Source organism: Pecten maximus, chromosome 1, assembly GCF_902652985.1.
Source record: "Pecten maximus chromosome 1, xPecMax1.1, whole genome shotgun sequence".
Classification (NCBI taxonomy): Eukaryota; Metazoa; Mollusca; class Bivalvia; order Pectinida; family Pectinidae; genus Pecten; species Pecten maximus.
In genome coordinates this window covers 2,364,444-2,392,243 of record NC_047015.1, presented here as the reverse complement: position 1 = coordinate 2,392,243, position 27,800 = coordinate 2,364,444, and the positions used below count along the sequence as shown (strand labels likewise).

Here is a 27,800-nt window from a genome sequence, read left to right as displayed (position 1 = left end):
TTTGGCTAAATTAATGTAAACAACTTCTTTGGAACTAAGCAATGGATATTGCTGAAATTTGTTTGGTAGCATCGTTATGGGGTAGGGATTCGAAATTGTACCAATGGCTGGCCCTAAATGGGTACATTTGGCAATATTGATATTGATGACTTGGACTGAGTAATGTATGACATTGATATTTCAGTGGTAACATCCCCGGGAGGTTGGGATTCAAATTATACAAATAATGAGGCTGACACCCCCCACTCCCACCCCCAACCCCGGGGGTTTGGGGTCTTTTTCCACCCTTGAAGACTTGTTTCTTTTGTTTTATCTTTGAACCATTCAGATCCGAGAAAATAGGCCCAGGATTCTTTCCCAACCCCAAGGGTCTTGAATTTTTTTTTTTGAAGTTTCTTTAAATGCAATCATGTTGAGTCTGGAGTTTGTTTCTGGGTTATATCTTTGAAGCAGTTGAGATTGCAACAACATAATCATGCATCAACAAATAAAGCTATATATATATAGTAAATAAACCAGGTGAGCGATACAGGCCCTCTAGGCCTCTTGTATAATATTTGCTTTTCTGCTGTATTTCAATCCCACATACACAGCACCTATGAGTAGCCTTGATACTTTGATTGACTGGGGTCAGGGATTCAAAAAGCTAACAAATGGTCCAGCTGAACCCAAGGGGGCAGAGGAGTGGGGCCAAAAGGGAGCAATTTTGCTAGATTGCTATAAAGAACTTCTTTTGGGAACTAAGCAATGAATATTACTGATACGGTAAACCTTCGGGTAGTTCGAACACGCGGATAGTTCGAACACACATTTTTTTCTAGGAAAACAATATTTTTAAGCTACTAATAGTTTGAACTCTGGTTGTTAATAACTGACACTATTTCGGATAGTTTGAACTTGTCAAATGAAGAACGTAAAGTAAGATTTTTTCTGGCAAACTCCATTGAAAGCTCCCGACGACCAGGTCCTGACGACCTGGCCCAGAAAAAATGCCAACAAAAATCAACAGGCACGTTTAGGTTATTAGATTGTCTGCGTGATAATTGGAATGCGTCTGTGATTTAATCTATGCCTCATATTTTAGTGTTAATTCAGGTTTTTACACTGCAAAATACACCACACATGAGACAGCCGATTGGAAATTTAGGCCCCGACAATGTATAAATAACATGCAATATTTGTATTCGCGCTGTATGACAAACTAAGAAATCATCCGTGTATTTTCAAATATGTTAACTTAGCATTATGATTATCTAATTGTGACTTGACATCTCTTAATTATTGCCAGTCAAGCTATTACCTGAAAACCTGCGACCTCACGCTAAGTCAGCAGGCCACGAGAGGTGTCGCTTGCGGTGAAGTTGAAAGGATCAGCCGCCTGGCCGTGCTGAGTGACGTGATAAGCATTCATATCCAGTCAAAACAGTCCACAGGTGTCCCAATTAGTGATGGATAATTTTGCAGGTTTCAAATATGTTTGGTAGATAATACGACTGAGCTTATTTAAAAGCAGACATATTGATGTTCTGACCTAATTTTATCAACACATATCGCCTATTTTTACAGTATGTATTAAAGAGACCATTTATTACAATAATAAAGCGATAGTTTCTAATTCAGATAAAAAATATAACAATGCCGAGATTATACTGTACAAACTTTTGTGTCACAAATGAAAAGTGTACTGTACTGTTTTGGGGCCTATATAGCTACGCATTGCCCAAGCGGCTTCGCGCAATAACCATCATAATTATGGCGAAATGAAGATAATTTAACGATCAACTGACATTGAATTAAATAAAATACTATCATTTTACTTATTTATAAATGTGCCATTGTTCAGGCCGCCGTTGTTACCTATCAGATTTACAATGGATGTGTTTGGGTCTAATGATTTTACTCTGCTGAGATTTTCGCCGATATCGATTCGGATAGTTCGGACTTGCGCTTATTTTCTGAAGCATAATTTCGAATAATATCCCCAGGGGGCTGAGGAGTGAAGCAATTGGCTATATTGCTATAAAAGTCTTCTTGTATTTTTGAAACCGTTGAGATTCCCATCCCATAACCATATATTTGTTCGGCATGAAGAGATAAATACTGAATCATTATGTCAAAATAGGCCTTGAGGTCTTTCCCCACCCCTAGGGACTTGGTTCCTTTGTTATGTCTTTTAAACTGTTTAGATCCCCACCCCATAACCATATATAGCATTGCTTGAAATCAAAGGATAAACACAATCTTGATTTAAAAATAGGCCCTGGGGTCTTTTCCTACCCTTAAGATTGATAATAAGTTTCTTTGTGGTATTTTTTAAATGTTAAGTTTTGCATTAATGACGATTCTGACCCCAAAGGGGCTAGAGGGGAGGGAGCAAATAGGGGAAATAGAGGTAATGCCTTTAAATTGCTACTAGTCATAAAGGTATAAATGGATTTGAACCCAATTTGGTCAGAAACATCCTTGATGGAAGGAAGTAAAGGGTATTTGCAGTGAAAAATCAGTGTAAAAATAGTTTTCTTACCACTAGCCTAGGGCTAGTAGACAACAAAATTTCACTAACCCAGCCTTAAAATCTACTACCCCAGCAATATTGCTTAATTACTGGAATAATTGGAAAACTATTGAAATAATCTAAAATATAAAATTAGCATTTTCTAAAGACACTTTTTATTAATATCATGTACATGTATATCAGTTTATATTATTTACTAGAGAACAATCAGTTTATATTATTTACTAGAGAAAAAATGTCTGAAATTTGGAAGGAAAAAAATCCTTTTTTTTTTTTTTTTTCCTTCAGTTTTTTCATTTCCAGACTCCTGGCCCATTTTTAGGTCACCGGGGGCAAATTCTCAAGTGACCTATTCTAATTGCCTTTTGTCCTTCGTCCGCCATCTGATGTCCGTCCATAAACAATTTACATTTTCGACTTCTTTTCCAAAACCGCTTAACCAAATTCAATGAAATTTAGCAGAAAGCTTCTATGGCTGAAGGTCAACCAAAATTGTGAATTATTATATGGTCCCCGTCCCCCAGGGGCCTGAGGCTGTGCTCACGCTAGCCGTTCGCATTTTCGTTATTAACAAAACTACATCCTTATTTGCGAAAGTAAATAAAGACCGTTTAGCTACTTTTGCGAAAGCATTTTTCACTTCAATAGAACGTTAAATCTCTTGGAAGTAGTCCACGATCATATTAAAGAAGTAATAATAAGTATTCGACTGGATTCACTGCTTTTCACGCTAAGTTTAAACATCGGAAGTCACAGAAAAAATGCCGACGAGGTCTATGTCTTTTCGCCCCTTCGATGTAAACGTACAGGCGATCAAGACCAGCAGATTTTTCCCGATGGGAATTCCCCTACATTTGTGTTCTTCGATACAAAAATGGAAGTTGACGAGTTCAGCACCTCGCTAGTTCCAAATGACATACAAGTTAAAGGGTCTTTCAAGGCATAGAAGTCGCTTGGAAATGGCAGCTGTCTTTTCAATTCTGAGTCGATATGCCTTCAAGGTAACATTAACAGCATTATTATTTCAAACAACAGGTCTGACACTTCAGACTGTTCTATAAATAGACCAACATGTGTGCCGTCCGATAAAACTAGAAAATATGTTAATAGTCGGATTTAGTCAATGGAAAGTTGTAAACATGCATGATCATCGCCAACTACAAACGATTAACCTCTGCCTGATGTAAATTCTCGTGTTTAAAAATTATTGTACAATTACAAAATGTAGCCAGCCACGTGTGTTTTTAAACAGATTTTTTGCGTTGTCAGAAGAAAGTTGCATCAACTGATTTCATTAGGTACAGTAAGCTTATTATTTGATATCGATTAGATTTTAATTAAGTAATATTTCACATAACACTTCACTGGAATCAATTGTAATTATCAACCATTTGCATACCTGTTGCTTCATATAACTCTGTCAGTGAAGTTTATTATGCTGTTGTAAAATTTCAGAAATTTGCCAAATCAAAATTACAAAACATACCAGATTAGCTATAGTAACTTTTATTTGTTAAGGGTTACCCATATTATAATACTCAAAACACACTACTGAATTTACTTATTAGAAGTATAAATATTGTTAATATTTGACATTTTATACACCAGCTGTCTGATTTACATATTCTTAACACTTATCATTGTTACAATTCTGAATTTCAATCAATTGCCATTGGTTTGTGTTCGTTGTTTAAAAATAAATCTGTTGTTGTTAGAATTTAAATATTTGTGTTGTTCTCATGAAAAGTAAATGTTCTTGTTATAAATCTCGACTGCATATCTTGCATTCTCTTCCTGAAAAGGTAAATAAACACAATACAATACACAGTGGTTATGTAGACTATTAGCTTTTCCTCTTTCCATTATTAAGCTAGTTTCATCATATGTGAACCCATAAGCATGCAATAAAAAGTTGCTAAAGGCAATCCTTATTTGCTAAAAGAAAAAAAATGTCTTTAGCTACTTTTGCTAAACAGATTTTTATCCTAGAGTTAGCACAGTGAGGGGTGGGGCTAAAAAGGGTCAAATTGACTGAAATTTCAAAAATCTTCTTCTCTACTCTCAGATATGGTAGAATCAAACACTCTTCATAGATGGAAGGGTCTGAAGGGGCTTTACCAGAATTGTGAATTTCATTACACTGGAGTCTCACATTTGCCCCTGGGGAGGGGTTAAACTTTACTATAGTTTATATAGGGAAATCACATTTTTGACTATTATTTGTTGGATATTGGAATTCATTCTAATCTGGTCAACATTATCAGCATGGGATAAGTTTGATTGTATGCACATGTTGGCCCTGACTGAACCCCAGGGGCTGAGGGGCGGGGCTAAAAAGGGTCAAATTGACCGAAATTTCAAAAATCTTCTTCTCAATACCCATGTAAGGTAGAATCAAATACTTTTCATAGATGGAAGGATCTTATGGTGCTTTACCAAAATTGTGAATTTCATGACCCTGGGGTCTCACTTTTGCCCCTGGGGAGGGGTTAAATGTTACTATAGTTTATATAGGGAAATCACATTTTTGACTATTATTTGTTGGATTTGTATTGGAATTCATTGTAACCTGGTTAACATTATCAGCATTGGATAACAGTTTGATTGTATGCACATGTTGGCCCTGACTGACCCCCAGGGGCTGATTGGCAGGGCCAAAAAGGGTCAAATCTACTGAAATTTCAAAAATCTTCTTCTCAATACCAATATAAGGTAGAATCAAATACTTTTCATAGATGGAAGGATCTTAAGGTGCTTTACCAAAATTGTGAATACATATTCTCCAGCCACTCAATACAGTACATTGGGATATTTTGGCGTTGCCTAAATTTGACATTTTTTGCTCATGGTTAAATTTTGGTGCGTCAATTTTTGGCGTTTACCATCATGTGTGTTAAATTCTGGCACTTACCTGTAGTTATGTAATTGATATGTTTGTTCATTATGCTACGAAAGTCTTTTGTATTTCGTCTCACCTGATTGCCCAGGAAAACAGTCTTCGCTTTGTACACAAGTGAATCGATCGATCAAGACGTGACTTGTCCTTGAACACAGCTAATACATGGTGCGTCAAATTTTGGTGTTTACCATCATGTGTGTTAAATTCTGGCACTTATACCTGTAGTTATGTAATTGATGTGTTTGTTCATTACGCTACGAAAGTCTTTTGTATTTTGTCTCACCAGCTGGTTGCACAGGAAAACAGGCTTCGCTTTGTACACAAGTTGTCATTGAACACAGCTAATGCAACAATCAATATGAAAACAACATGAATGAATTTTATGACCCATTTAGATGAAAACATACCTTTATTGATGTGTTTTTATCAAAAAACAATATTCCAACACAAATCAACACAGATCACGGAAGCTAGTAATGGGTATGTAGTAAATGAACGGAAAGACGGTTGCTATAATCCTTTTATTGTTCAGACGATTTTTTTCGTGAAATTTTGGGTGTGTTCTTTATGGCTCATTCAACCAAGGCGCCAAATAAACCAAAATATAACCACATCCAAAATAACCTCCTGGTAATATTAATCAACACTTTGTGTTTGGATTTGATTACAGTAATCATACCAGGATTGTTATAAACTGATAACTTGTGTTTGGATTTAATTACAGTAGCTATATAGTCATACCAGGATTGTTATAAACTGATAATTTGTGTATGGATTTGATTACAGTAATCATACCAGGATTGTTATAAACTGATAACTTGTGTTAAGATTTAATTACAGTAATCATACCAGGATTGATATAAACTGATAATTTGTGTTTGGATTTGATTACAGTAGCTATATAGTCATACCAGGATTGTTATAAACTGATAATTTGTGTTTGGATTTGATTACAGTAATCATACCAGGATTGATATAAACTGATAATTTGTGTTAAGATTTGATTACAGTAATCATACCAGGATTGATATAAACTGATAATTTGTGTTTGGATTTGATTACAGTAATCATACCAGGATTGTTATAAACTGATAATTTGTGTTTGGATTTGATTACAGTAATCATACCAGGATTGATGTTAACTGATAATTTGTGTTTAGATTTGATTACAGTAGCTATATAGTCATACCAGGATTGATGTTAACTGATAATTTGTGTTTAGATTTGATTACAGTAATCATACCAGGATTGATATAAACTGATAATTTGTGTTTGGATTTAATTACAGTAATCATACCAGGATTGTTATAAACTGATAACTTGTGTTTGGATTTGATTACAGTAGCTATATAGTCATACCAGGATTGATATAAACTGATAACTTGTGTTTGGATTTGATTACAGTAATCATACCAGGATTGATATAAACTGATAATTTGATGTTTGGATTTGATTACAGTGCTGCTGTCCGTATGTTCTTTACTGTGTGACCCCAATCCTGATGATCCACTAGTTCCTGAAATCGCTAGACTATTCAAGTCAAACAGAGAAAAATATAATTCCAATGCCCAGGAGTGGACGAAAAAATATGCCACATAACTAAGATAGGTAGTCTTTTATTTTCTTCTGTGTTTTAGCCCTTCATCTTCAGATATTTAGAATTTTCAAAGCGCCTTTCATCCATGGTCTGCTGTCCCTTAAACGATTCTTGTTAAAATTAAAGCTATCTATATATTCCTTTACAAACTGGATCTTCTTGAAACTCTATGGACATGTTCAGTATGGGGGTTGATTGTGCATGCCAAATGCAAAATTTGATAATATTTTCAAGATGGCCACAATGCACCATTATGGATTTTGATATTTGAAATTTGTTTCCACTATTTCACTACTCTTTTTAGTATACATTCTACATGTGAATGCAACATGTAGAAATTGATTGGACCTTCAAGATGACCACAAGTCACTATGTTGGACTTTTGCATTTAGACAGAGTTTGTTATTGCTATTTCTCAGGTATTAGAGAGGGATCTTCTTGAAACTTGCATGTCACATAGTCACCATGGTGATATTATTTGAATCTTTTTGATTTATTCTGTTAATCTAATTAATATATTATAATAAGATTAATGTTCCAACTTAAATTGTCCTCATATCTTGGGACTTTTTTCTTCGTCCACAGCACAATGTTTATAATGGAATGCGATTTTAGAAAACTTATTGACATGAAGAAGTTGAACATACTCAGTGATTGCTTTAGCTGATAATTTTATCACCGTATTTCAGAGCATATAATAGTGTAGATCCAGTCGGCTTTGAATATGTTAATTATATATAATTAGAAGATGTAATTTTTTGTGGGTAGAAAATTGATTCTTTTAATTTTATTGCTTATACTGAAAGTTACTTTAACAAATTCAATATAAATTAGTATTGTTGTAAGATTTCATTAAAAAGTACAAGAAAAATAGAAATTTCTAAATCTTTTCACTGAGAACAAAAATTGAGCATAAGTATGTGGAACCCATCTTAATACAGTAAAGACAATTCAAACATAGCAGAGACATGCATTATTACATACCATATTTTGTAAAAGTTACAACTCCAGTTCTATATCAGTTGGTCCCCTGAGATAACTTCAGTTTTGATACATGATCAAATTGAGTAATGGACTTGAAGTTTTTAACTATCTTGCTTTTGGCTTTATCTTTCTAATGGCAAAAATCACACTTTATTGAAGCTACATCTGGCCTAATAAGAAATTTGTATTGTGTTATTTTGTATCAACATTATCTAGAAGAATGTGTTTTTGGATTCATTTGCAGTGTAGCTGCAGTGTGAATATTTAGTGTGACCTGATGACCTGTAGCCAATAATCAAACTATCAAGACACTCAGAGGAACAACACAGCTAAGGGATGGACTTAAAGTTGTACACAATAATCAAGGAACAGGGATGGCTGCAGATTGAACCAAAATACTGCCTCCAAACAATTTCATAATTCAGTTTTGTCACATTGATGGACTTCAGTATGTTATGTTGTGTGAAGCATATTCAATGTCACCTAACAAAGTAATGGACTCTTTAATGTATAAATTCTCACCAATTATATATGTCTGGTAAACTACATGACTCTCTCTTGTGAGCTTAATTTGCAACTTAGTTTAAATAATCAGCCCAAATTCTTTATGGTATAATGACTGCAATCACTGAATCAGGCATGAGGTATATATTAGTACCACACAGTGTGATGTGTATTAGCCTCAGGTGTGAGGTGTTAGTACCACACAGTGTGATGTGTATTAGCCTCAGGTGTGAGGTGTTAGTACCACCCAGTGTGATGTGTATTAGCCTCAGGTGTGAGGTGTAGTACCACCCAGTGTGGTGTGTATTCAGCCTCAGGTGTGAGGTATTAGTACCACCCAGTGTGGTGTGTATTCAGCCTTAGGTGTGAGGTGTTAGTACCACCCAGTGTGGTGTGTATTCAGCCTCAGGTGTGAGGTATTAGTACCACCCAGTGTGGTGTGTATTCAGCCTCAGGTGTGAGGTGTTAGTACCACCCAGTGTGATGTGTATTAGCCTCAGGTGTGAGGTGTAGTACCACCCAGTGTGGTGTGTATTCAGCCTCAGGTGTGAGGTATTAGTACCACCCAGTGTGGTGTGTATTCAGCCTCAGGTGTGAGGTGTTAGTACCACCCAGTGTGATGTGTATTCAGCCTCAGGTGTGAGGTGTTAGTACCACCTAGTGTGATGTGTATTCAGCCTCAGGTGTGAGGTATTAGTACCACCCAGTGTGGTGTGTATTCAGCCTCAGGTGTGAGGTGTTAGTACCACCCAGTGTGGTGTGTATTCAGCCTCAGGTGTGAGGTGTTAGTACCACCCAGTGTGGTGTGTATTCAGCCTCAGGTGTGAGGTGTTAGTACCACCCAGTGTGGTGTGTATTCAGCCTCAGGTGTGAGGTATTAGTACCACCCAGTGTGGTGTGTATTAGCCTCAGGTGTGAGGTGTTAGTACCACCCAGTGTGGTGTGTATTAGCCTCAGGTGTGAGGTGTTAGTACCACCCAGTGTGGTGTGTATTAGCCTCAGGTGTGAGGTGTAGTACCACCCAGTATGATGTATTAGCCTCAGGTGTTTGAGTACCACACGATAATTGACACTACAAAGTTTTGTATGATCTTTTTGTCTGGGGTTGCATCAGCACTACATGGCAAGATTCAAATCATATAGATGAAATGGATCATGAGAGGATGTGTTCAAGTATCTCTTCTAAAACAATTTGATGTCTGATACAGCTACATGCCAAAATGTTCTGTTCTTCTATAATTGTCATTTTAGTCATTTGCAAACTTGCTTGTTGAGCTTACGGGTACATAAATATACTTTGCAGTCATCTGTATATACCACCAGTGAAATTGTATTCTGATAATTAGTTATCAGAATCTATCTCCTTTTTTATTGTGACAATATGACTTGTTATTTTTTATTATTATTATTGCTTGTTTTTTTTTTCTTTTTTTTCTTTGTGCTAAAATTTGATAAGTCACATTATTGTGTACTCGTGTTTAAATGGACAGGCCTAACATACAGATTTTTGTTCATGCAAAGTAAGTTCATACTTAAAGGGACTGATAGTAATGAGATGATTCAATCTGGTTATATAACAGATGGATAGTGATGGAATGAACCAATAAGAAATCAGGTTATATAACAGATGGATAGTGATGGAATGAACCAATAAGAAATCAGGTTATATAACAGATGGATATATAGTGATGGAATGAACCAATAAGAAATCTTGTTATATAACAGATAGATAGTGATGAAATGAACCAATGAGAAATCTAGTTATATAACAGATAGATAGTGATGGAATGAACCAATGAGAAATCTGGTTATATAACAGATGAATAGTGATGGAATGAACCAATAAGAAATCAGGTTATATAACAGATGGATAGTGATGGAATGAACCAATAAGAAATCAGGTTATATAACAGATGGATAGTGATGGAATGAACCAATGAGAAATCTAGTTATATAACAGTTTGATTGTGATTGGATGAACCAATGAGAAATCTAGTTATATAACAGTTTGAATGTGATTGGATGAACCAGTGAGAAATCTAGTTATATAACAGTTTGATTGTGATGTGATAAACCATTGGGATATTGCATTATAAAACAGACTGATAGTGATTGGATGGAAATGCTGTGTTGCTATTGTAAGAAATGAGTTACTAATTTACACCTATTTTACTTAAGAATTAGAGCTGAAACATATTTATATACCTATAGTGCTTGACAAAGGAATCGTTTATCCATTAGAGTATGCCATTGTTGTTCGTTTCCGAGGTTTTCTGAATTAAGTGTATTTTGGTAGGTTGTTTTACCCAGCTAACTGGACTTTGAAGTTGTTGATATGTTGTACACTATACCTCACTTAGTTTGCCCTTTGTTTCAATGTGTTTTGTCCTATTTGCACAAAAAGGATACAGGAATGAAGGGTTTTGCACTGTTCAACAACACGCTGGGATATCCTTTATGAAATCAACAGCATTTTACAATTTTCATAAAAAGTCAGAATAATTTATTATGCGATAAATATACATTTGTATACTGCAAAAGTGGATATTTTGCATGCTGAAATTTTCGCTTAGTCAGATTCCAAACTGTTTGTGATGTGGATATTTTGGCACTGTCATTCATGATTAAAATATATTTTCGCACTACAATGTCATGGGGCATGTACGTAAAGTAAGATTTTTTCCCCAGAAAACTCCATTGAAAGGTTGCGTTGATCAGCCCAATAAAATTACCAATACTTTGATCAACAAGTTAATGGGTTGTATGTGTGATAATTGCAGTATGTCTATGAGAAAAACAATTATAGATGTCACACATTTTAGCGTTGATTCAGTTTTTTTGCATTGAAACATACGCCAAGCACGAGACAGCTGATTGCAACTTTAGGCCCGGACAATCTATAACGATGTATGTATACGATATCCATATTCATGCTGTTTGGCAAACAAATTAAGAAATCATGTGTGTATTGTCAAATACAGTGTTAACTTAGTATTTTGATTATTCAATTACGACTGAACATCTCTTAATTATTGTAAAACAGGTATTACCTGTAAACTTCCTCCCTCACGCTAATTAGACAAGCCACGCGAGGTGCTGCCCACAGTATAGTTGAAAGGATCGGCAGTACAATCATGCTGAGTGACATGATAAGCATTCATGTCCAGTCAAAACAAACACAGGTGTCTCAATAAGCGTTGTGTCTCAATTAGCGATGGTTAATATTGCAGGTATCAAATAAGTTTGGTAAATAATTAAATACGACTGGGCAATTTAAAAGCAGACATATTGATGTCTGACCTAATTCTCTAACATATACCTGTTTCTACAGTAGCCCTTTCATAAACACAACAGCTTATGTATACTATGTTTTCAATATATTAAACGAGTCATTCATTGCAATAATGTATTGATAGTTTCTGATTCAAATAAAACATATTACCAAGCAAAGACTTTACGTTTCTATTACAAGTAGTTGGTCTTTTGTGTAACAAATGAAACCTGTGCTGTTTTGGGGCCTATAGCTACAAAATGCCCGAGCGGCTCCGGGACTAATATGTACCGTAACATTAACGCTGTAACAATCACAATTACCGCAAAATGAAGAAAATTTAATGATAAATAAAGACAACCAGATAAAATATCATTTCACACTTTACTTAAATCAGTATAGCCATGCATGTCTCTTGATCGACTCTGACAACTTTACACATCACGGACGATATGACGCTTCATTGCCGACATATGGTATACCACTAGGAACATGCGTCTTGGATTTTATGGTATTTAGTTTATTTGGTGGAAATATCCATGTGTCAATATTTTCCCTGCTTGTTATGTGCGCGAGAGGATAATTTCATGGATATAATTTATAATGGTCGCGAAATAAGCAAAAATTTCCATGCTGCAAACATTTCCACTTTTACATTTGATATACCAGTTTGATGGTTGTTTTGTCATAAAGTTCTTATAGTTTGAACATAGAAACCATGATTTATTCCTATTCAATAAATATTATATGAAATTTTACATAGAAACCATGATTTATTCCTATTCAATAAATATTATATGGGATTTTTGTTATAAGGTTTTCGTTGAACATTTTCCTGGAGATGATGTATAAAATTGTCTATAAATCTGCTCAAATATTTGGCCAGGGTGTTGGTGTTCATTGTTTACTAGAAACTCGCTTCAGATTTTGGATTGGAATTTCTAGTCTTTGCAAGTTTGGTTTTTGTTTTTAAAAATGACAACTTCATTAAAAATTGTTGACACTTTCAAACTGTACTAAACACTAGTAAGTATACTGCTTACCTCATCTCATGTCAGATGTCTTGCAATATCTGCAATTTTTGATTGGGTGTGTATGTATGATTGGCTGATGTCTTTTAGAATAGGAGTTATCTGCCCTTTATGATTAAACAAAAATATTTTTTTCTTTTGCTCACATGGCACAAATTAGTGCCAGTGAGCTTATGCTATGGTGCATAAGTTGGCATCCGTCATCTGTCTGTCTTTCAACTTCTTCCAGAAAACCACAAGCAGCTGAGAACTGATATTTGGTCACATGATCGATAACATTCTTCCCATCATATCATGCATCACATCACTTTATGTAAAGGGTTTCACATTGGTTATGTTTGATTTTACAGAAACACCAACAGGGATAAGTTTTGGTATTTCAATACCAATAACCGATTTGGACAATGCACCTTTGCAAAACCCTACATTATAATTAATGAATGCATCAGATAATCATAACACGTCTGTTGCAAATATTGTATACTATTTTCTTAAACATCACTAACATGTTAAGATCAAAATGAAAGTTAGAAATAGTAATTCTTATAATTCCTTACTAACCATGTGAGCGATTCAGGCCCTCTGGGCCCCTTGTTATATGGAATCTACATGTCTATTTTGTGCCAACACGGGGGAAACCACATACAGCTTTATAGAGAATCACACAGGATTGTAACTCGTATACAATTTTACAGTTTTTTTTTCCCTTTCAGACCATCAGAATGTACCTTAGATCTTAGATCACAGTAATGCTTGATTCTCAGTTTTGTATCGGGTTGACCTTTGCCTGATGTTTATTGATGGTTACATTGGCTACATATTTAAGCTCAGAAATTAAAATGTCTTTGAATTTGGATATGTATTGCATCAGTGTGGATGCTGTCTGAAAGCTGCAAGTGAAAATAAATAATCCTGAAACAGATACTGCACATTGTTGCTTCCTTTTTGTATACCCAGATATAATGATGTACCCAGAAACAATTGATTCTGGAATGAACCCAGAAATAATTGTTTTTAGGATGTACCCAGAAATAAGGGATTCTACGATGTTTATTTGGTTTAGTTTTGTTTAACGTCCTATTAACAGCCAGGGCCTGGCTTTGGAGGTGGAGGAAAGCCTTAGTACACAGAGAAAAACCTCTGACTTACAGTCAGTACCTGGCAACTGCCCCACGTGGGCTTGGAATTTGCAACCCAGTGTAGAGAAAACTGGTTTCTAGTATGTCACCTGTCTTCTCTAAAGACTTATGACGGCTCCTAGGTCCCAAAACCCAAACAATGCAGTGAGTATACTCACGTTTCGTGGCTTGTGTTGGCCCAGTTAAGGATCAAAGAGGGCACTCTCCATCACAGATTAATTATTTATGTGCTATTGAATATAAATGTTTAAACACCCGAAGGATTGTAATGTGGTGGCCATATTGTCGAATAGATAAGAACCACCATGTCCTATACAGCACACAGATATGAACAACCATGGTCACTATACAGTACACAGATCAGACCGTGTCGCATATACTGTACGCATGCAGATAGGAACCACCGGGTCCCATATGCAGTTGACAGATAAGAACCACCAGGTCCCATATGCAGTTGACAGATAAGAACCACCAGGTCCCATATGCAGTTGACGGATAAGGAGCACCGTGTCCCACATGCAGTTGACAAATAAGATCCACCATGTAACATATAAAACAGATAGATAAGGACCATAATGCATGTGTCACTATATAGTAGACAGATAAGAACCACCATGTCGCATATACTGAAGACAGATAATAACTACCATATCAATCTACTGTACACAGATAAAGAACCACCATGCAGCATATTCAGTAGACAAGAGCCACCATGTCACATTTTTGAACAGTTTGGTTGCCATGGTAACTGGTCACTATAGGCAGCTTTTTTTTCTGATAAAAGGCCTTATCTCTTCAGTCATTTGACCAATTTTATTTAGCCTTGGTCAAATGGTATAGCTAAACAAAGCCTATAAATTAACAATGATTATTAGGTGTTTCAGAAACTGTTTCCATGGCAATGCAATCCTGGCATCTGATTGGTTAAAATATAGATATTGGCCAATTCTGACAAAATTATGGTGTACAGGGTTATTAGGGGATGCCAAACATCACTGTATTTGCTTTGTTGCCATGACAATCATGCTGAAGCAAATAGTGGCTTCTTATTAGTTGAAATTAAGGTACTGCCCTATTTCAATTAGATTTAATATTGAGGTGAATTAGGGATACCAAATAAATAATGGCCTCTGATTGGTAAGGAGATTTGACACGACAAAGGAATATGGTACATGTAGAAGGAAATTCAAGGTTATACATAAAATATTGAATTCACTGCGACTGAAACTAAAACAGTTGATGTATAAACAGCATCTGCGGGGGCTATAAGTTACCCTAAGGATGACAGTTCTAGTGTATAGAATTAGGCAGCTACGGGAGTATGTAGCAGGTTTATGGAGTCCTTATAAGGCAACGGACAGAATCAAATGAATTCAGAAAAGAGCAGGAGATTTATACCAAGGCTAAAAGACCTTCCATACAGAGCACACTTTATGGATAAGCTTTCCTATTGCTAACAATGCTACAGGTTAAGGGTCATCTATATAGCAGAATAATGTATCATTTACACAAAAATAGTCATGGAATACACCAAAATGTTTCTTTGGACACATGTTTTTTCCAAATCATCAATAATTTACTGTAGATGCTAACAGTTTTTCTCCTTTGTGGTAAGATGTAGCATCGATTAATTCTAAGTCACACAAATAATCAAACCTGAAAAATAGCCAAGCTGTTATGCTTACAAGTGTCCTTTGCACAGGTACGGAACATTTGATTGACCGGATTTGATTTTTTTGTATATATAAACACTTATTTATTTTTTTGCCCTTGAAATGCAAATGGCAGCAGTGAATAATATTACACATACATGGCATAAAGAGAGACATTTCAATCAATAAAATTGCTCCTATATAATACTTTTAAGACATCTGATCATAGTAAGGACCTTCGTCTGTCGTCGTGCTTAGTGCGTCGGTCGTCTGTCGTTAGTTAACATTTCACATTTTGGACGACTTCTCAAAAACTCCTGAACTATGTTTTGATGAAATTTTGCAGAAACCTGCCTTGGCTAAAGGTCTACCAAAAGTGGTCAAATTGTCTGATATTTCAAAAATCTTCTTCCCAAGACCCAGATTATACTCTTCATGGATGGAAGGTTCTTAAGGTGCTTTATCAAAATTGTAAATTTCATGGCCCCTGGGTGTCACATTCCACCAGGGGAGGGGGTAAATTTGATTATAGTTTATATAGGAAACTCACATATTTTAACATAGATTCTATTGTATTCATTGGAAATTGGTAAGCATTTGGTCGGGGCTAACTTTTCTCTGTGACATGTTATCAGAGAATGTTAAGGTCAAGGCCTTGTTATGGGGGTCAAAAATAAAAATCTCAAATTGGGTAATTTTTTTATGGAAATATGAAAGAACATGATCCACTGAAACAGTTGTGTAAGTTTTATGATCATCAGATGAAAACTGACAGAGATATTGCACTTTAAACAAATTAAAGCAAATTTTCCCCCGCCAAAATACAAAAATCACCCAAAACTGCACATAAAAGGTTTCTGCTCTTTTATCTATATACATGAAGGCTGAATATTTGGCACACAGATAGCATGTGTAACTGGCTACAAATATAGTGCTTATCTTTGACCTTGACCTTCATTCAAGGTCACATGGGTTAAATAGATGAAATTATTTTTTTTTAATTCCGAATTCTTTCAAAATGATTTGTTTGGGTCACATTTTAAAGCAACTTCTCTTATGAAGGTGTGTGCAAGGTTTCTAGGTCAAATCATCAAAAGTGTTGCAGATATGGCACTTTGAAGAATGTTTTCCCGCCAATATTCAAAAGTATTCATAAATTGCAATTCAAATAAAAAATTTTTTTTCATTACTGTGAAATATATACTCTTGATAATTAGCACAGCACAAGTTGCTGGCTGCAATAGTTATGCAAATAGTTGACCTCGACCAACAAAGTTCAAGGTCACAGTAATCAAATGACTGGTTAAAAAACGGTAGTGAAGAGAAAACATAGGTAAAGCATTTGAATGGGACCGCCAGATTGATAACATCATTTCCTTGATGTTAATCGATATCCCATTTGTTAGGTCAAATATTCTTCATGGATGGAAAGGTCTTATGGTGATTTATCAAAATTGTCAATTTCATGGCCATAGGTTTAATGTTTCTTCCTGAAGAGGTACTAAACTTTACTATATTCTATGCAGGGAAGTCACATTTTAATGGAAATGATTAAAATTTTTAAGAATTATTAAGGCAAAACTATACTACTGTTTATTTAAGAAATGTTTAGAAATACATTGTAAGTACATAGAATATGGTTATATGTTTAAGTCTCAGGTGACCGTTAAGGCCCATGGGCCTCTTGTTGATGTTTGAAATCCTTCCTTATATGCCATATTTGAATGATATTATTTCCAGCCGCCATTTACATTTCAAGATCAAAATAAAAACAGTCTTTATACATATTATTAAGTCAAATCTGGTCAAACCAATGCTCCTACTTTTAGACTCTTGTGAGCAAAAAGACATGACTATTTTGTGTAATATAAGTGGTGCAAACGAGCTACTTAGGCCTCCCTGAAACATCCATTTTTCGCATCTTTTCTTGAAATTTACAAACAGCTTAACAAATAACATGCAAACAGCAAATCCCATGGTTTACCATGATACATGCTAAAAGTTCATAATGTTACTTCTGTCAAATTGCACCAAAATAGGAATTTACAGGCTTATAAAATATCACGGTTTTGACTTGATTTGCTGTTTTGATGCCCCTGAAGTGGAAACATCATCAATACTACAAAAATTGCAAATATATCCGGGAACGTCTGTTTTATACTAGGACCTGGCATCAAGGACAAGAGGACACACACACAATAGAAGAAAAAGCATTGTAAATTAGAAATCAGAAAATACTCCTTTGGATATGGAACTAATGATGCGTGTATTTGGACCTGAAAAGTCATAGATTAGAAAAAATATTTAAGAAATAATTAACGATGATTCGTGTATTATTGCAGGATATACAACGAGGACGAGGATATTTTGCAATTAAATTAATAACGAAGGCCGCAGGCCTGAGTTATTAATTGAAATTGCAAAATATCCGAGTCAGAGTTGTATATCCTGCAACAATACACGAGTCAAAGTTGATTATTTCTATTCTACCATGTACTGTTTAGTTCTGAGATCGAGCTCTTTCTAATTGAAAAACAGCAAAGAAACCCCGGGAAAACCTTGTAATTTATTTCTTGAGTATTGCATTATTTGTTGATGAAATATACAGGCAATACAGTACTACGATCAAGAGCATCTATCATATGGCATTGATTTTGATAATTAAAAAAAAAAGGATAAAAAAAAAAAGAAAAAAAAGTGGGGGCCTCCGTAGGATTCGAACTCGCGTCGTGATAAAAATATATTGAAAGACTATCCCATTAGCCCACTCGGCTATAGTAACCTTTTATGAAACGGGTGAATATTAGATATTTAAAATTGTAACAGCCGTGACTCACGAGCGTGTATTATTGGCACGAGCGTGGGTTATTGGAAAATAATACATGGTTTTTAACCAATCAAAACTAGCGTTACATAGCAAACATGGTAGAATAGACATTAAAAAATTCTGCTTTGTAATTTAGTACATAATATGGATATATACTGGGGTAGGCATCAATTGCCTGCATCCATTACATGTCCTGTTAAATCCTGGTAAATATAGAAAAAATTGTGATTCAAAATTTTTGATAACTAGAATAGTGATTACACAAATTATATTTAGTATGTTGTACAAATGGTTAATTTCTGTCTAGTTATCATAATTTACACTACAATGAAATTTAGAATTAGAGGAATTAATTATTTTTACCTTGGATGGTGAGAAATTACGTTATTGCCAAATAATATAACCAGCTAAGAAAAAGGAACATAAACATATTTAATGTTAAACATTATTTGTTTTCATTACAGTGCTGCTGTCCGTTTGTTCTTTACTGTGTGACCCCAATCCTGATGATCCACTAGTTCCTGAAATAGCAAGAATATTCAAGACAGACAGAGAAAAATATAACAGTAATGCTAAGGATTGGACAAAAAAATATGCCTGCTAACTATAAAAGGTAGTCTTTTATTTTCTGTGCTTTTGTCCTACACAGTATATGCCATATATAATTAAAATGTTAAAACTCAAGTGGAATATTTTGTTTGTATGACCAAGTTACTGACTTTTGTAGAATATAAAACTGTAATCATTTAAAAAAATACTACTTATCAGTCTCACTGTACATGTAACATGAATTTTCTGTTCTACACACTTCACATACTGATAGATGATATCAGATGATAACTATGATGAACTCTCTTTATATACTGACAGATGATATCAGATGATAACTATGATGAACTCTCTTTATACACTGACAGATGATATCAGATGATAACTATGATGAACTCTCTTTATACACTGACAGATGATATCAGATGATAACTATGATGAACTCTCTTTATATACTGACAGATGATATCAGATGATAACTATGATGTACTCTCTTTATACACTGACAGATGATATCAGATGATAACTATGATGAACTCTCTTTATACACTGACAGATGATATCAGATGATAACTATGATGAACTCTCTTTATACACTGACAGATATCAGATGACAACTATGATGAAAACTCTTTGTATACTGACAGATGATATCAGATGATATCTATGATGAACTCTCTTTGTATACTGACAGATGATATCAGATGATAACTATGATGAACTCTCTTTATATACTGACAGATGATATCAGATGATAACTATGATGAACTCTCTTTATATACTGACAGATGATATCAGGTGATAACTATGATGAACTCTCTTTATATACTGACAGATGATATCAGGTGATAACTATGATGAACTCTCTTTATATACTGACAGATGATATCAGATGATAACTATGATGAGCTCTCTTTGTATACTGTCAGATGATAACTGATGAACTCTCTTTATATACTGACAGATGATAACTATGATGAACTCTCTTTATATACTGACAGATGATATCTATGATGAACTCTCTTTGTATACTGACAGATGATATCTATGATGAACTCTCTTTGTATACTGACAGATGATATCAGATGATAACTATGATGAACTCTCTTGATACACTGACAGATGATATCAGATGATAACTATGATGTACTCTCTTTATACACTGACAGATGATATCAGATGATAACTATGATGAACTCTCTTTGTATACTGACAGATGATATCAGATGATAACTATGATGAACTCTCTTTGTATACTGACAGATGATATCAGATGATAACTATGATGAACTCTTTATATACTGACAGATGATATCTATGATGAACTCTCTTTATATACTGACAGATGATATCAGATGATAACTATGATGAACTCTTTATATACTGACAGATGATATCTATGATGAACTCTCTTTATATACTGACAGATGATATCAGATGATAACTATGATGAACTCTTTATATACTGACAGATGATATCTATGATGAACTCTCTTTATACACTGACAGATGATATCAGATGATAACTATGATGTACTCTCTTTATACACTGACAGATGATATCAGATGATAACTATGATGAACTCTCTTTGTATACTGACAGATGATATCAGATGATAACTATGATGAACTCTCTTTATACACTGACAGATGATATCAGATGATAACTATGATGAACTCTCTTTATATACTGACAGATGATAACTATGATGAACTCTCTTTATACACTGACAGATGATATCAGATGATAACTATGATGAACTCTCTTTATATACTGACAGATGATATCAGATGATAACTATGATGAACTCTCTTTATATACTGACAGATGATATCAGATGATAACTATGATGAACTCTTTATATACTGACAGATGATATCTATGATGAACTCTCTTTATATACTGATAGATGATAACTGATGATAACTATGATGAACTCTCTTTATACACTGACAGATGATAACTATGATGAACTCTCTTTATATACTGACAGATGATATCAGATGATAACTATGATGAACTCTTTATATACTGACAGATGATATCTATGATGAACTCTCTTTATATACTGACAGATGATATCAGATGATAACTATGATGAACTCTTTATATACTGACAGATGATATATATGATGAACTCTCTTTATACACTGACAGATGATATCAGATGATAACTATGATGTACTCTCTTTATACACTGACAGATGATATCAGATGATAACTATGATGAACTCTCTTTGTATACTGACAGATGATATCAGATGATAACTATGATGAACTCTCTTTATACACTGACAGATGATATCAGATGATAACTATGATGAACTCTCTTTATATACTGACAGATGATAACTATGATGAACTCTCTTTATACACTGACAGATGATATCAGATGATAACTATGATGAACTCTCTTTATATACTGACAGATGATATCAGATGATAACTATGATGAACTCTCTTTATATACTGACAGATGATATCAGATGATAACTATGATGAACTCTTTATATACTGACAGATGATATCTATGATGAACTCTCTTTATATACTGACAGATGATAACTGATGATAACTATGATGAACTCTCTTTATACACTGACAGATGATAACTTTGATGAACTCTCTTTATATACTGACAGATGATATCAGATGATAACTATGATGAACTCTCTTTATATACTGACAGATGATAGCTATGATGAACTCTCTTTATATACTGACAGATGATATCAGATGATAACTATGATGAACTCTCTTTATATACTGACAGATGATATCAGATGATAACTATGATGAACTCTCTTTATACACTGACAGATGATAACTTTGATGAACTCTCTTTATATACTGACAGATGATATCAGATGATAACTATGATGAACTCTCTTTATATACTGACAGATGATAGCTATGATGAACTCTCTTTATATACTGACAGATGATATCAGATGATATCTATGATGTACTCTCTTTATATACTGACAGATGATATCAGATGATAACTATGATGAACTCTCTTTATATACTGACAGATGATATCAGATGATAACTATGATGAACTCTCTTTATATACTGACAGATGATATCAGATGATAGCTATGATGTACTCTCTTTATACACTGACAGATGATATCAGATGATAACTATGATGAACTCTCTTTATACACTGACAGATGATATCAGATGATAACTATGATGAACTCTCTTTATATACTGACAGATGATATCAGATGATAACTATGATGTACTCTCTTTATACACTGACAGATGATATCAGATGATAACTATGATGAACTCTCTTTATATACTGACAGATGATATCAGATGATAACTATGATGAACTCTCTTTATATACTGACAGATGATATCAGATGATAACTATGATGTACTCTCTTTATATACTGACAGATGATATCAGATAATAACTATGATGTACTCTCTTTATACACTGACAGATGATATCAGATGATAACTATGATGAACTCTCTTTATACACTGACAGATGATATCAGATGATAACTATGATGAACTCTCTTTATATACTGACAGATGATAACTATGATGAACTCTCTTTATATACTGACAGATGATAACTATGATGAACTCTCTTTATATACTGACAGATGATATCAGATGATAACTATGATGAACTCTCTTTATATACTGACAGATGATATCAGATGATAACTATGATGAACTCTCTTTATACACTGACAGATGATATCAGATGATAACTATGATGAACTCTCTTTATATACTGACAGATGATAACTATGATGAACTCTCTTTATATACTGACAGATGATATCAGATGATAACTATGATGAACTCTCTTTATACACTGACAGATGATATCAGATGATAACTATGATGAACTCTCTTTATATACTGACAGATGATAACTATGATGAACTCTCTTTGTATACTGACAGATGATATCAGATGACAGATGATAACTATGATGTACTCTCTTTATATACTGACAGATGATATCAGATAATAACTATGATGTACTCTATTTATACACTGACAGATGATATCAGATGATAACTATGATGAACTCTCTTTATATACTGACAGATGATAACTATGATGAACTCTCTTTATATACTGACAGATGATAACTATGATGAACTCTCTTTATATACTGACAGATGATAACTATGATGAACTCTCTTTGTATACTGACAGATGATAACTATGATGAACTCTCTTTATATACTGACAGATGATAACTATGATGAACTCTCTTTGTATACTGACAGATGATATCAGATGACAGATGATAACTATGATGTACTCTCTTTATATACTGACAGATGATATCAGATAATAACTATGATGTACTCTATTTATATACTGACAGATGATATCTATGATGAACTCTCTTTATATACTGACAGATGATATCAGATAATAACTATGATGTACTCTATTTATATACTGACAGATGATAACTATGATGAACTCTCTTTATATACTGACAGATGATATCAGATGATAACTATGATGAACTCTCTTTATATACTGACAGATGATATCAGATGATAACTATGATGAACTCTCTTTATATACTGACAGATGATAACTATGATGTTCTTCAAATAGTGGTATGGTCCTCTAATCGTTATCACTGACAAACTAACATAGGCCTTACACAATTAAGTTTTTCAGTACTAGCACAGTATGTTACTTTACTTAAACATCATTAACAGCTGTCTGTAATGACATGAACATTAAATTATCTTTAAGAATATTTCTGGATTTTTGTTTTGCAGAGAATATGGAACTTTAAATCTTTTCAAACTATTAAGATGGCCAAATCACAAAGAAACAGCACTATTAGGATGGACTCATGCCAGTTCACCAAGGGGCACCAACATCTACAGGTTGAACCACTGACAGGAAGCATTGCCTTGTCATGTTGATACACTCTAGAACGTTGTATGGTGTGATACAAATTCAATGGATAGGGGAAGAAAATATGAACATCAGAGACGTCAGTGGTGATTTATATCCATCATAACACATTGAACATATAAATTTGTGATTATGTTGTTTAAAGTCCATCGTAAACAATGCCAAAAACTAGTATTATCCACCATGGATGTTGAAACAGTCTTAAACTGACTTTACCTCCATCAGTTACTGACCAATTTCTCCTATTTCTGTTTTACAGGTTGTTAACGAGTAGTTCAATTCCCCAGTCGTCATTTAGTAATGATGTCAGATAATATAACAACATTACTATGGATTCGAAGACTTGTTTTTCCCATAATTATTATCACAGGTTTCTAGGTCTATAATGTACATAAAGTTACATGGTATCAATTGCTTTGATAGGCTATTTTTTATCATGTATATGACCCTTGTTTTCCATTTCCATTCACACAATCAACTAAAAAGAGAATCGTCTTTTTGTTCAGTTGAGATGAAGCCATTTTTCATGTTGAGGATATTGGTACAATTGGAAGTGGGTTGGTACAGTTGGAAGTGGGTTGGTACAGTTGGAAGTGCGTTGGTACAGTTGGAAGTGTATTGGTATAGTTAGATATTTATGTCATTTCTTAGAACAAATATGAATTAATGGGGTGGAACAAACGAGTCTTCAGTCCTCAAATGAGATGAAAAGTCACACAAACCAGATTAAGTCCAAGCAAATAAGATTAAAAGTTGTACAAAGCAGTTTTCAGTCTGAAATTTTTAGATGACTATCAAACTTTGTACAACTTTCAGTCTCGTTCAGTGCTACTTTTTATTTCACTTGGAAAACCATTTTAGCTAATTTGTACAACTTTCCATCTTGTCTCATTTGTTCTAAAATCAACAATAAGCTTTTGTAAGTAAATATGTATGTTGGACAGAACAAGATATGCCACTAGTGAATTACTATGCCAATTTTTCCCCTCAGATTTTGTTTTGTTTTGTTTTGCTTGTTAGAATTAGATTAGATGTTAAGTCTGATTATTTGATATCAATGTTTGTTATTAAATCACATTTTGTCCCCAATTTTGTCCTTAGATTTTATATTTGTTTTTCTTGTTGGAATTTCCTGTTCCTCACAACTGCAGTTTTCATAAGGAAATAAAAAAAAACTTTCTTAGAACATTTTTCAAATGTGAAGAATTAGGTTGTATACAAGTTACTGTTGTACAAAAATCAGAATTAGTGCTCAGAAATGTATGATGTGCATGAGAGGAAATGTTGTTTAAGTTGTCTATGTGAAACATTCAGTTGTTACTATGTTATATGTCCCCACCTATGCTACCAGAGCTAGATCGAGTGGACTTCATGCTTGCAAAGGGCCAAGCATGCATTATGTCAATCAATCTGTGCATCACATTGTCTAGTTTTCATCGTTCAGTGAGTTAGATGATTCTTGGTGTATTTTTTTCTCTACATTAGTAATAGCTTATATAAGTAACATATATATGAATGCTGGATATTCTGTATGTTGATATGTAGCAGACCTCCTGAAGCCTATGTAAGCTGATTGTTTTAACAAGGAACTAGGTCACAGTTAGCTCACCACAAGTTATTCAAGTTTCCCTATGTCTGTGGTCTGTCCATAAACAATTCTTGTTATCACTATTTCTTAAAATGTACCCAAGGAATATTTATCAGACTTCATATGTAGGTTCCCCTTGGTACCAAGTTGTACCCATTCAATTTTGAGTCTGATCAGGAAAACAAAATGGGAGACAGGCAGCCATCATGGAATTTTACAGTAGAAGTTAGTTATAGCAATTTGAAAAATTCTTCAATGATATTTCTCAAACTTCACATGTAGGTTCCACTTGGTCCCTAATTGTGTCTGTTCAATTTCATGTCTGATCAGGAGTACAACATGGCTGACAGGCATCATCTTGGACTTCAACACTTGAATTGTCTTATTGATTCTCTTCAAAAGGTTCTTCTCAAATCTTTCTCAGACATCTTAAGTAGGTTAACCATGTTATCAAATGATTTAGAGGAAGAAGGGCCAAGTAGAGAAAAGATCAGTCTTGCATAGGACTGATACAGATAATTCATTGGTGGGCACCAAGATTCTATTGTGATCGTTAGGGTTCAGTTATCACACACCACAAACTCTCTACTTTACTGTTGTCATTTTGTTTGTATAATCTATTGTTTAAGAGCAGACCTACACTTTGTTGTTGTCAGGCAAAAGTTATATCACATATGGAAAACCAGGTACAGTCAGGCCACACTGCCATTTCTGTTTTTGTTTTGTTTCTGGGTCTCGATCACTTACTTAAATTTATTTGGCTAGTTTGATGTCCCTGGTTAGAACCATTTCTACTGCACTAATCATTGTTTTCTTTGTATTATTTGTGAAATTGGCTACATACTAAGAGTACACAAATATCAGTCTTTGATTGAATTTAAATATGTATAGTAGTGCATCACTCAGGAGAGTATTTCCTGTCTTAGGGGTGAAAGTGAAAATAAAAATATCCTCAAACAAATAACCGGGGTTTTTCTTCTGAATGATATTTAAGTAAACTTATTGTAACTAACAAGGAACAAATTTCCCACTGGTAACAACACAATATAACTTTAAGTCTTTAACAACACAAACAATTACCACCAGTAACAACAACAAACATTTACCACCAGTAACATCACAAACATTTACCACCAGTAACATCACAACAAACATTTATCACCAGTAACATCACAACAAACATTTACTACCAGTAACATCACAACAAACATTTACAACCAGTAACATCACAACAAACATTTACCACCAGTAACATCACAACAAACATTTACCACCAGTAACATCACAACAAACATTTACCACCAGTAACAACACACCAAACATTTACCACCAGTAACATCACAAACATTTACCACCAGTAACAACAACAAACATTTACCACCAGTAACATCACAACAAACATTTACCACCAGTAACATCACAACAAACATTTACCACCAGTAACATCACAAACATTTACCACCAATAACATCACAATAAACATTTACCACCAGTAACATCACAACAAACATTTACAACCAGTAACATCACAAACATTTACCACCAGTAACAATAACAAACATTTACCACCAGTAACATCACAACAAACATTTACCACCAGTAACATCACAACAAACAATTACCACCGGTTACAACACACCAAACATTTACCACCTGTAACATCACAACAAACATTTACCACCAGTAACATCACAACAAACATTTACCACCAGTAACATCACAAACATTTATCAACCAGTAACATCACAAACATTTACCGCCAGTAACATCACAACAAACATTTACTACCAGTAACATCACAACAAACATTTACAACCAGTAACATCACAACAAACATTTACCACCAGTAACATCACAACAAACATTTACCACCAGTAACATCACAACAAACATTTACCACCAGTAACATCACAACAAACATTTACCACCAGTAACAACAAACATTTACCACCAGTAACAACAACAAACATTTACCACCAGTAACATCACAAACATTTTCCACCAGTAACATCACAACAAACAGTTACCACCAGTAACAACACAACAAACATTTACCATCAGTAACATCACAACAAAAAATTACCACCAGTAACATCACAACAAACATTTACCACCAGTAACATCACAACAAACATTTACCACCAGTAACAACAAACATTTACCACCAGTAACATCACAACAAACATTTACCACCAGTAACATCACAACAAACAATTACCACCAGTAACATCACAAACATTTACCACCAGTAACATCACAACAAACATTTACCACCAGTAACATCACAACAAACAATTACCACCAGTAACAACAACAAACA

General features: G+C 34.2%; 1 protein-coding gene across 3 annotated transcripts in view; it reads left to right on the top strand.

The window, feature by feature from the left end:
- The window catches only part of LOC117322269 (ubiquitin-conjugating enzyme E2-17 kDa), a 64,712-nt gene extending 38,268 nt beyond the window's left edge, over window positions 1-26,444 (top strand). For 2 of the 3 annotated variants that reach the window (XM_033877108.1, XM_033877117.1), the window contains exons 6-7: window positions 18,884-19,032; window positions 23,751-26,444. In XM_033877108.1, coding sequence (XP_033732999.1) covers window positions 18,884-19,023 — 140 coding nt within the window. In that variant the 3' untranslated portion in view covers window positions 19,024-19,032; window positions 23,751-26,444. Of the gene's footprint in view, window positions 1-6,873; window positions 7,023-8,239; window positions 13,726-18,883; window positions 19,033-23,750 lie in introns of those variants that run through there. The other variant, XM_033877100.1, reaches the window with a different exon arrangement.
- Window positions 26,445-27,800: the final 1,356 nt, after the last annotated feature.